Genomic DNA, 12372 nt, shown 5'->3' with positions numbered 1-12372 from the left:
AGACCAGCCTGGGCTAGAGTGAGCTCAAGGCCAGTCTAAACTGCATAGCAAGACCCTGTCTCAAAAAGACCAAAAAAAAAAAGTCTTTTGACTTTGAATTTTAATTAAATATATTTATTTGTTTGGTACTGGGCATTAAACCTAGGACCTTCATACTGAGCTTTCTTTGCCTTTTTTTTTACATTTTGAGACAAGGTCTTGCTAAATTGCTAACTTGACCAGGCTGAGCTTGAATTTATGATCCTATCTCAGCCTTCTGGAGTGCGGAAAGTACAGGTGTTGTCTTAGTTATTTTCTCACTGCTGAGACAAAATACTCAACACCTAAAGTTAAAGGGGAAAGGTTTATTTGGCTCACAATTTGTAGAGGTTTCAGTCCATAACTGGCTGGCTCTGAGGCAGGCTGGCATGGCTAACAGGACTTGCAGAGGAGAAACATTCATGGCAGGCAGAAGGTAGCTAAGCAACAAGGGACCTTAACAGCATCTTTCTGCATATTTTATCCTATCCAGCTACTCAGGGAGGGTAGCACTCACACTGTGAATTCTAGTGCTCTTGATCCTAGCATGCACCATGAGTCAATTCCAGTGTCACACAGTCTAGATCCAGCCACTTCTGAAAAGCCCTACCTTTGACCGTGTGAGGCTTTGGAGGAACATCTAAATACAAGCCATAAGAGATGTGTACTGCCAAGTCTGGCTTAATTAACATTTTAAAATTCAATTACATATCTAAAATTATTGAAACATTTTATGTAAATGTAAGAATTATAATCAAACTAAAATTTTTCTAATGTAATTTCTGTGTAAATATATGAAATAGATATAAGTATGTAGATATAAATACATAGAGGTTTTCATTGTTTTGGTGCAAAATGTTAGAAAAATTGGTAAAAAGTTGAGAACTTTGTTTATATGTCATAGTGTATAAGAGTCTTGAAATAAATGAATATTTGGTTTGTTTTCTTTTGGTAGCATGCGTATGCACTAGAACTTCTATTTGATCAATTGCATGAAGGAGCTAAAGCTCTTGATGTAGGATCTGGAAGTGGAATCCTTACTGCATGTTTTGCACGTATGGTAAGAGCTTTATTTTTCATTCTGATCCTGGCGGAGATATATTATGTGATTTTCCTGTATTTTTTCACTAGTGGTTTTGATTTTTGAGTTTTGTTCTGTTAAGATAGCAGTTGGAATGGATATCCCTTAGGGTTTATTTTATTATTATTGTTGCTAGTGACAGAACATTTAACCTGAACTGGTTGAGCTAGAAAGGATGTACTGGAAATGTCTAGGGGTATGTCTGGCTTCTTGGAGGCTGGGTTTGGAATAGCAGATATTATTGACAATGGGTTTCTTTTAGGTTCTGGGTTTGCCTTTTGTACATGTTAGCTTCATTATCAGACGGGCTTTACCCTTTTGATCCCAAGATGAAAACCGACAGCTCTTCCATGTTTTCACCTGACAGAAAGGAAGAGTAAGCCTGATTTTCAGACACTCTTACATGTTTATTAGGAATAAAGGTAGAGCTTCTTTGACATTAGGAAAAATGCTCTTAGAAAAAATGCTATGTTTATTGTACTTCAGTTTTCATGACCAGAGGCTTATCTGTCAACTGATTATCCAGAATATAAGCCAGAGGTCTGCTAAAGAACCGTGCAATAAATATTCATCTGTGCTCAATCAAATCAGGTTGGTGGGCCAGGGATACAGCTCAGCGGCAGAAGTGCCTGCCTGGCAAGCACAGGGTCTTGAATTTGATTCCTAGTAACAGAAAACAAAACAAAAGAATCATATCAGGTTGGCTGTGAGAAGTCTTGTGCCTGAAGATTGGAAGGTTCTGGTCTAGTTGAGACTTAAGAATCTATCTTGGACTAGAATCCACGTAACTCTTCATAAATACACAATCAGCAACTTCTGTAGACTGTGAAGATTTTGTCTATTTTTTTTTTTTTTTTAATTGCTATGCTCTTAAGCTTCTAGTACCTTGACCATTATGAGGTCTCACATACCTGTTTAGATGTTTTGCTTGTTTTGTAGAGGTCAAGTCCTCATGACGTAAGAATCAGATTATTCTTCCAAAAAAGAAAGAAAGTAAAAGCTTTTTTTTCTTTTCTTCTTTTTTGTTTTTTTGAGACAAAGTCTCCCTATGCAGTTCTGGCTGGCCTTGAGCTCACTTTGTAGCCCAGGCTAGCCTTGAACTCACAACGATCCTCCTGCCTCAGCCTCCCGAGTGCTAGGATTACAAATGTGCACCACCATGCCCCGCTAGAAATAGCATTTAATTAGTGACTTGCTCTCTATACTTGAAATGTTTATGGTTTTACAGGAATATGCATTTTTTTTTATATCATTAGATTTCTGAGTTACCTTTTTTAAAAATGTGAATGTTTTTCACCCATTTACCATGTACTGATTGGTGCTCTAAGGCACTTTCCATGTATTCGCTCATTTAAGTCTCATATCATTTATGGGCCATCTGCCTCTTTTCCTTATAGTTGAGGAACCTGATTCATAGAATGAGAGTTTAACTGGCTAAGATTACACAATTGTAAGTAAATGATGAAACTTAGGAACCCTGGTAATTTGACTTCATTCTATTAATATTTTTACACTAATATTGATACTTGAGTCCTTTTTGTATTTTTAAATATATATTTATATTTGCCACCAACAGCAGAGGAATCAGATGTAGAAATCTCGTCTCATAAAAAATTTTATGTGACATTTAAATTTATATGTTTAGAGGGAATTTAAATAAAAATTTATTGCAGTACCATTAAATATTGGTAGTTAAATCCTACTTCAGAGTTCTAAATTTAAAAAGTAGAAAGGTAAGAAAGGTATTTTTCTCAATATTACATTATTATAATTTAGCTTCATTACTTAAATATAATTTTTGTCTCCTTTCTATATCTTTCATTTTCTTTATTTATAATGTGATATTTAAGCTTGTGTGTCTGATTTATTTCATTTAATATTATGATCTGTGGTCTAAAAATGATGTATCCATTTTCCTACAAATGATTCAAGTTTATCTTTTTTCTGTGGCAGAGTAGTACTCCCTTGTGTATATATATATTTTCTTTATTCATTCATCAGTGATGGATATTTAGGCTACCTCCAAAATTTAGCTATTGTGAATTGTGTTGCTATAAACATGGGTCTGCATGTGTCACTGAAATATGATATCTAACTCTGTTGGGAAGATACCCAGAAGGGGATAGTTAGGTTGAATGGAATTTCTAGTTTTAGTTTTTGATTGCTCTCCATACTGATTTCCATAGTGGTTGCACTAGTTTACATTCCCACCAGCAATGTAGAAGGATACCTTTTTCCCTGTAGCCTCACCAGCATTGGTTATTATTTGATATCTTGATGATGGGCCATTCTTTCAAGGATAAGATGGAATCTCAGTGTTATTTTAATTTTCATTTCTCTAATGGCCAGCAACTCTGAGCATTTCTTCATGTATTTATTAGCTATCTGTGCTGCTTATTTTGAAAAGTATCTATTCATTTCACTTGGCCATGTTTTGATTGGGTCTTTTATTTTGGGGATATCTGTTTTTTTTCAGTTTTTTTCTATAGTCTAGGTATTAGTCCTCTGTCCGAGGAATGCCTGGCAAGAAATTCTTCCCTGTAATTTTTTAGTGCAGTTATAGTTGAGAACGTTTCATGTGGTAAGTAATTCATGGTACACTGAGTGTTCAGCCATCTAATTGGAGGCTTAAGCTGATTCTATGTCTGTATGTGTGTGTGTCTGTCTGTGTATGTTTGTCTGTGTGTCTTTGTGTGGTACTAAGAATTGAACCAAAGACCTCGTACATGCTAGGCAAGTGCTATACTACTGAGTAGCACCCAGCCCTTTTTAAGTTTTATTTTTTATTTATTTTTTTCTTCTTAAGTTTTATTTAAGACAGGGTCTCACTGAATTGCTCAGACTTGACTTAAACTTTCAACCCTTCTGTCTTACCCTCCTGAGCATGACTGGGATGACAGTCATGTACCTCCACACCTGGTTTAAACTGTGTAGTTTTTTATTTATTATTGCAAGAAATTACTTTAAGTAAGAAAACAGTTTAATTACACTTTAGTAAAATAAATGTAGCCCAGTGAGCTATTGAATTATTTTCTCTTTTCTAGGTTGGATGTAGTGGAAAAGTCATAGGAATTGATCACATTAAGGAACTAGTAGATGATTCAATAAATAATGTCAGAAAGGATGATCCAACACTTTTGTCTTCAGGGAGAGTACAGTTGGTTGGTAAGTATCAGAAAACTTCAAAACAGTTTTTCCCCAAAGGCTTTTCATTTTCAGAAGATCCTTTATAAGCTGAATATACTTAGAGCTAATAGTTGCACACTTTTATATTCACTTTGAAGTACTAAATAAGAAAAACTGTAACTTTGTTTTGCCCTTCTGGTGAATATACAGCAGTGTGTGTCTCTTAGTCATTTTCTCATTGCCCGGGCAAAGTACCTGTCACCCACACTTTAAAGTGGGAGAGATTTATTGGCACACGGTTTTCAGAGATTTCAGTCCGTGTTGGCTGGCTCCAAGGCAGAAATGACAGGGCAGAGGGGCAGAGTGGAGGAGCGCTGCTCAGGTCATGGTGGTCAGGAAACAAGGAAGAGAGAAGCTGATGAAGTAGATGCGCCCTTCCAGGGTCTTGGCCCTGGGGACTCGCCTCTGACCAGGCCCCACTGCTGCACAGCAGGTCAGCTCTGAACTCGGCAGTGCGCTGACCCCTGCTGAGTGGGGCACCTCCGCGGCCCAGGCACCTTCCCGATCTAAATCATAACGGTGTCTATGATTTTAATTTTGTATTTTCTTTTTAATTAATGAGCTTGAATACTTTTTCATGTGTTTTGTTGTTTGGATTTCCTCTTTTATAAAATACTTGTTCAGATAGTGGATTGTTTGTATCTTTCTTCGATTTATCAGCCTTCTGGAAGCTAGCCATTTGTTGGGTTATCAGTGCCATAACTCTCTCCTTCCATCTCTCATATGCTTTCTGATGTTATTGATCCCCTTTTATTACTGGGAATTCTTCATTTTAAGGTAGTCACGCTGGTGTGGTGGCTTACATCTGTAATAAGGTAGAAGGATCACTGTAAGTTTGAGGCCAGCTTCAGTTACATAGTGAGTTCAGGCTCAGCCTGCACTACAAAGTGAGACTTTGTCTCAAAAAAAAAAAAAAAAAAAAAAAAACGCAGACTTTTTAATTTTCTAGTGCTTTTGGTATTTTTTGAGGCTGAAGTCATGAAGATATGTTCTTACATGATTTCTTCGTCATTTTAGCTTTTCATGTTTAGGTCCTTGATCTTCTTGTCATTGAATTTTATGTGTGTATGGGGATAAGGGTCTAATTGTATTTTTTTTTCCATATGATTATCCAGTTATCTCAGTTTCATTTATTGAAAAATCTGCCCGTTTTTCCATTTAAGCCTCCTGTACAATACTACAGTTTTTCACACAAAGGTGTTCAGATGTTTGATCTGAACATCTTTTGTTTTTTGAGTAGGTTCTTACTAAGTTGCTGTGTTACTCAGGCTGTGCTCTAACTTGCAGTCCTTCTGCCTCAGCCTCCCAGAATGCTGGGATGATGAGATGTGCCACTGTGCTTGGCCTAAAAAGTTTTCAAAAAGCATAACTTTGTTTTCTTTCAGTGGGAGATGGAAGAAGGGGATATCCTGAAGAAGCCCCTTATGATGCTATTCATGTGGGAGCTGCAGCCCCAGTTGTGCCCCAGGCAGTGAGTTGACTTTATTTCTGTTTGTGTGTTTTATTTAATTAAAACTCTGAAGGGTAGATAAAGGAGGAAGTAGGGGGATCTTTTTCAGTTATGAAGGGGAACAAGAGATGGAGGGAGGGTAGAGGAAAGGGAGGGAAAGAGGATGGAAAGAAAATTGGGGAAAAAGTGGACGTAGAGCTTTTGCAGATGGGAAGGAGGTCAAGTGATGGAAAGAACAGGAGTAAGGGGAAGGATAGGGGTGTAAAAGAGTTAAAATGTGCTACGTACGTGTACAGCTCCCCGTGACCAGTGTAACCATGCACTGCAAACATGTACTGATCTAAATGATGTGCAAAATATATTTAGACTTTTATTTCATTCATTTTAGTTACAGTTGGCTGGAGTACTATTTTCCTCATAATGCAAACAAATGTGTAAATAACATGGAAATTATTAAACCTCAAGTCATGGCCGTCTTATTTGAAACAGTATTTGATCCATGTGTGAACTATGATAACAGTAGAGTTGGGAAAATCTTTCTGAAGTTCATGATCTGATGATAAGTTTGATGTTGTATTAAATACAAGAATTAGGACCAGGGATATAGCTCAGCAGCATAGTGCCTTGCTTGGCCAAGGTCCTGAGTTCAATTCCTGGTACCAAAAACAAAAACAAAACAAAACAAGAATTGTAAAACTATGGAGGGTGAATAGGAGATATAAGAAATACTTGTTACATTATATCTGCATAAATCTTATGTTCTAGAATAGATGTATTATACATTTAACAAGTAATTTAATGCTGTGACAACATATTGTGAGCATGATATGTATAGGAGAGGAAATATGTATGAGGGGAGAACACACAACCACACACATACACACAGTGTTATTTGTGTATGTGTGAGTGAATGTGTGTGTGTATGTGTGTGTTGTACTGAGAATTGAACACACAGCAGTCTATCACTGAGCTACATGTCTAGCCCTTTTTATTTTGAGACAAGGTGTAACTAACTTGCCCAAGCTGGCCTGGAGCTTGCAATCCTCCTGACTCAGCCTTCCAGGTAGCCGGGAATACGGACATGATCTACTGTACTCAGTGATTAAACTTTAATATTGGCAGCCACAGTGAACAGTTAAAATCTCAAATAGTATGATGTTTAAATAAAAGGGGTGGGTGCAAGACTTAATCTTGAAGGACATTTCTAGATTTAGCCTAATAAGATTATTTACTTACTGAGGATAGAACCCAGGGCCTTCACATTCCCAGACCTTATTTTTATTTTTATTTTTATTTTGAGACAATGTCTTACTGATTTGCCAAGTTGCGCAGTCTGGGGTCAAACTTGAGATCCTCCTGCCCCAGCTTCCTACAGTGCTGCAATGAGAGGTGTACACTACCATGCTCAGCTTTAAAATGAATTTAAATATTATATAGTAGCACTTGTAACTGTCATGGAGACCTGTATGTATCTGATTGAATGTAAAGGGAGATTGCTGAAGGAGCTTTCCAGGTTTATGATAGAGTCGATTATACTTATCTGGATCTTACCCAGAAAACTAGAAACAGAAACCTCATGCTCAAGTTACTAGGAGATGATGCATTCAGTCGTGAACTCTGCAGTGTGTGAAGATACAAAGGAGAGGAAGCAACAGCTGACTCAGGAGGCAGCAGAAATCAAGGAGATTATAGAGAAGATTGTCAATGTGGAAACAATTAGTGGAACTCTTGAGAGGAGTAGGAATTGAGACACTGGCACCTTGGAAATCAGAGGGGGAAGCATGAGTCTGAAAAGAAGGGTGACTGCTGACAATTTTGCATGAGAAACATCCCCACACCCTAAGTAAGAAACTTCCCCAAACTGAAAAACTTAATTCTGTAGTTTGAAGAGATCTGAGTGCCCAGCACAATGCATTTTTAAAATAACAAAGAACTACATAAAATTTCAGAATATTTTGGATAGAGAGAAGATTGTAAAAGCTTTCTGAAAAACAAAATACATACTGTTATGGTTTGTATCTAGATGTCCCCCCAAAGCCTCATGCAGTTATGGGGTGGGCTTCTAGAGTTTATGATTAATTCATGGTCCAGTGCTGGGATTGTGGGTGTGAGTGCTGCACCAGTTGTGGGGCGGGCAGCCTGCATACAGTGTAAGGGAGGGGAGGAGGCTTGCTTTCTTGTGCTCCTCCCTTTTTGCTCTTGCTACTTTTGTTGTTTTCCACTGCCATGAACTATTGCCCTCTGCCATGTGCCACTGCCTTGGAGCCAGGTGAGCATGGACTGAAATGTCCACAAACTGGAGCTAAATAAACCTTTCCTTCCTTAATTCTGGGCGTCAGGTATTTTGTCCCAGAATGAGAGAAAAGTAACCACGACACATACTTAAAGGTTTGATTAGAAGAAAGGCATCACACTGCAGAGGAACACCATTAAAGTCAACAAGTCAGAGGAACAAACCATCAAAATTTGCGGCTGAAAATTATTTCCAGTCTTGAATTCTTTATGACCATGTATCACCAAATGAAGAGAATAAAGGTGATTTTGGACTTGCAAATCTCCATTTCTCTCATGTTCCATGCACCATTTTATTTATTTTTTAAAATTAATTTTATCAGTGAAGTTTTGATGAATCACATTCAGCATAGGAAATTTGTACTTGTTCATAATAGATCTTAATTCTTTTTTTTCCCCATTCTCCTCCTTTTCCTTTAGGGGTCCTCTCCCTCTCCTTTTACAAAACTTTGTTTCTACTGTTTTCCTTTTGTTCTTTTTTGGCTTTTTATCCATTTGTTATTCTCTCTTCCCTCCCCTGCCTCCCTTGTTCCCCTTCCCACTTGAATATTTTCTTCCTACTTCCCAATATTTTGGTCCTTATGTATCCTTTGGGTTTCTCACACAAGGAAAAAAAATGCAATATTTAAACTTGTGTGTCTGATGTATTTCACTTAAGATTATGGTCTCAAGGTGCATTCGTTTCCCTAGCAATGACTCAAGTTTACCCTTCTTTATGGCAGGGTAGTCTTTATTGTATATAAAAATCAGATTTTCATTATCCTTTCATCTATTGATGAAAATCTGGGCTGTTTCCAAGATTTAGCTATTATATATTGTTTTTTTTTTTTGTCTTTTTGAGACAGGGTCTCACTATGCAGTTCAGACTTGTCTTAAACTCACTTGTACCCCAGGCTGGCCTCAAACTTCCAACAATGCTCCTGCTTCAGCCTCCCAAGTGCTGGGATTACAGGTGTGGGCCAGCGTGCCTGGCTAGCTATTATAAATTGCTATAAACATGGATGTGCATATATCTCTATAGAATGATGCTTTTAACTCTTTCAGGAAGATACCAAGAAGTGGAGTAGCTGGGTCAAATGGAACTCTACTTCTAGTGTTTTGAGCAGTCTCCATACTGATTTCCATAGTGATTGTACCAGATTGCATTCCTACCAGCAAGTAGGAAAGGTTCCTTTTTCCCCAAAGCCTTATCAGCATTTGTTGTTGGTTGATTTCTTGATGATAGTCATTCTTTATAGACTGTGAGGGAATCTCATGGTTCTTTTAATTTGTATTTCTTGAATGATGTTGAACATCATTCAATGTTAAACATTTTTTCGCATATGTATTTGCTGTTTGTACTTCATTTCAGATGCCCATTTTTGGATTGGGTCTTTAAATTTGGGGCTATAATGTTTTAAAGTTTTTTAATGGATTGTGTATGTTAATTCTCTGTCTGAGGAATAGCTAGTAAAAATTTTTTCCCACTCTGTGAGTTTTCTTTCCACTCAGTTGGTGGCTTCTTTTGCTGTGTAAAAGCTTTTTAACATGATGTGATCCTAGTTGTTGATTCTTTGTAATATTTCCTGTTTGGGGTTTTGTTCATAAATCTTTGCCTATACCTATGTCTTCAGGAGTTCTCCCTATTCTCTCTTCCAGTAGATTTAGTGTTTCTGTTTTAATATTTAGATCTTTGATCCATTTCAATTTTAGTTTAGTACATAGTGATAGACATAGGTCTAATTTTAGTCTTAGACATGTGCAAAGCCAGTTTTTCCAGAACCATTTATTACAGAGGCTATCTTTTTTCCAGTGATCGTGTTTGACCTCTGTGTCAAAGATAAGATGCTGAGGTGTTTGGAGTTGTGTCTGTATCTTCTAATGCCAGTACCATGCTGTTTTTATCACAGTAGCTTTGTAGTATGATTTTAAGTCAGGGATTGTGATGGCCCTTGCCTTGCCTTTCATGCCTAGGATTGTTTTTGCTGTTCTAGGTCTCTTCTGGTTCCAAATGAATTTTAGGAATGTTTTCTCTAGTTCTGTGAGGTATGCTAATATAATTTGAATGGGATTGCATTAAATCTATATAGCAATTTTGGCTATACAGTATGGCAGTTTTCACTATGTTGGTTCTTCCTAGCCATGAGCAAGGGATATCTTTCCATTTTCTGATAATCCTCTTCAATCTTTTTTGAGAGTGAGATTTTTTTGTTTTTGTTTTTTTTAGTACCAGAGATCGAACTCACAAGCTTGTGCTTGCCAGGCAGGTGCTGTGCTGCTGAGCTACATCCCTGGCCCCAATCTTCTTTTTGGGAGAGCTTTAATTTTCAGTGTATAGATCTTTCACTTCCTTTGTTAGATTGATTCCTAAGTATTTCATTTTTTGGGATGCTATTGTGAAAGGTATTGTTTCCCTAATTTCTTTCTTGGTGTTTGTTAATGCAAATAATGGTAATTTAACTTCTTACTTTACTATCTTTATTTCTTTTATTTCTTTTGCTAGTCTAATTGCTCTGGCTAATGTTTCCAGAACTGTATATTAATAGGAGTGGTGATAGTGGACATCTTTGTCCTTTTCGTGAGCTTAGTGTGAAAGTTTTTAGTTTTTGACCATTTAGTATGATGCTGTTGGTTTGTTATAGATGGTTTTTATCACAGATTGAGATAAAGACTATTTCAATTTTCTGTACAGTTTTTATTATGAATGGGTTTTGGAGCATGTCAAATGCTTTTTCTGCATCTGTTGAGATGATCATGTGGTTGTTGACCTTGGCTCTTCATGTGGTATATTACATTTATTGGTTTGCATATGTTGACCCATCCCTGTCTCCCTAGGATGAATCCTACCTGTTAGTGGTATATAATCTTCTTGATAATTTGTTGCATTCTGTTTGCCAGTATCTTATTGATGATTTTTTGTCTATGTTCGTTAGGGAGATTGGCCTGTAGTTCACATTGTGGTTGGTTTTGAATTCAGGGTAATGCTTGCTTCCAGGAATGAGTTAGGGAGTATTGCTTCATTTTCCATTTAATTAAAGAGTGTGGGAGCTTTGATGTTAGAGCGTCTCTAATTTTCTTATAGAATTTAGCAGTGAACCTTTCCAGACCTTGGCTTTTCTTTGTTGACAGTTTTTAAATTACTTCTTCAATTTTATGGAGTGATATTGAGTTATTTAGAATTTTTATATCTTTTTGATTCAGCTGTGATAATTCATATGTATGTAGGAATCTGTCCATTTTGTCTGTATTTTCCATCTTTAATGGACAGGTTCTCAAAATAGGTATTGAAGATCTGGATCTCTGCAGGTTATATTGTGATTTTGCCCTTTTCATTCCTAATTGCATGGATTTGAATCTTTTCTTCCATTTTTTTGGACAAGGTTGGCTAAGAGTTTGTCTATTTTATTTAATATTTCAAAGAACCAGTTCTTTCATTACTTTTTTGTGCTTTCCTAGTCTCAAGTGCATTAATTTCTACACCTATGTTTGTAATTTCATTCCTTTTAAGTGCCTTGTGTTTAACTTGCTCCTCTTCCTCTAAAAGTGTGAGGTTCAACACTTGGTTATTTGTTTGAGCTCACTCTGTTTTTCTGACATGAGAATTCACCGTGACATATTTCCCTTGTAGGACTGCTTTTATTGCACTCCATAAGTTCTTGTATGTTGCATTGGCATTACCATTTGATTGCAGAAACTGCCTAATTTCTTCTTTAGTTTTATCTGTGACCCATTGGTTATTTAACAAGGTGGAGTTTTGTGGTTTCTTTTGCCATTGATTTCCAATTTCATTCTACTATCGTCTGATAATATGCATGGGGTAATTTCAGTTGCTTTGCATTTACTTAAGCATGTTCTGTGAGCTAGTATGTGGTCTATTATGGAGAAAGTCCTGTGTGCTGCTAAGAAAAGTATGTATTCTGATCCTGTAGGGTGGAACACTGTGTAGACATTTACTAAGTCATTTGCTCACAGGTTTGCTTTAATTCTGTTATTTCTTTGTTTTTTTTGTCTAGGTGATCTATTTGTGATCATGGGATCTTGAGGTTGCACATTACAAATGTATTAGTGCTTGTCTGATTTTTCATATACATTAATGTTTGTTTTATATAGTTGTGTGTGGTGGATATATGTTTATGATTGTTATTTGCTTCTTCTTAGATCGGTGGATGTGTATTTGATTGTTACTTGCTTCCATCCACGATAATATCATGGATGTATATGTATAATTGTTATTTGCTTCCTCTTGGATTGTTCCCTTAACAGTTATGTAGTGACTGTCTTTGTCTGTTCTAGTCAGTCTTGGCTTGACATCCACTCTGTGTGCAAATAGAATAGCTACCCCTGTTTTTTTCAAGGTTTCTATTGT

At 36.8% G+C, this 12372-nt stretch overlaps 1 protein-coding gene across 5 annotated transcripts in view; it reads left to right on the top strand.

The window, feature by feature from the left end:
* Pcmt1 (protein-L-isoaspartate (D-aspartate) O-methyltransferase) overlaps positions 1-12372 on the top strand; it is a 51749-nt gene that overhangs the window by 25494 nt on the left and 13883 nt on the right. For 3 of the 5 annotated variants that reach the window (XR_261983.2, XM_005390593.2, XM_005390594.2), the window contains exons 4-6: positions 974-1078; positions 4144-4264; positions 5671-5756. Coding sequence is in view for 3 of the 5 variants with exons in the window: in XM_005390593.2 (XP_005390650.1) it covers positions 974-1078; positions 4144-4264; positions 5671-5756 (312 nt within the window). In the remaining 2 variants the exon portion in view is untranslated. The remainder of the gene's footprint in view (positions 1-973; positions 1079-4143; positions 4265-5670; positions 5757-12372) is intronic. The other 2 variants (XR_261984.2, XM_013517318.1) reach the window with 1 other exon arrangement.

This window comes from Chinchilla lanigera, unplaced genomic scaffold, assembly GCF_000276665.1.
Source record: "Chinchilla lanigera isolate Chin_1 unplaced genomic scaffold, ChiLan1.0 scaffold00038, whole genome shotgun sequence".
Classification (NCBI taxonomy): domain Eukaryota; kingdom Metazoa; phylum Chordata; class Mammalia; order Rodentia; family Chinchillidae; genus Chinchilla; species Chinchilla lanigera.
The sequence above is the reverse complement of the archived record's forward strand: the minus strand, read 5'-3'. Positions and strand labels throughout refer to the sequence as shown.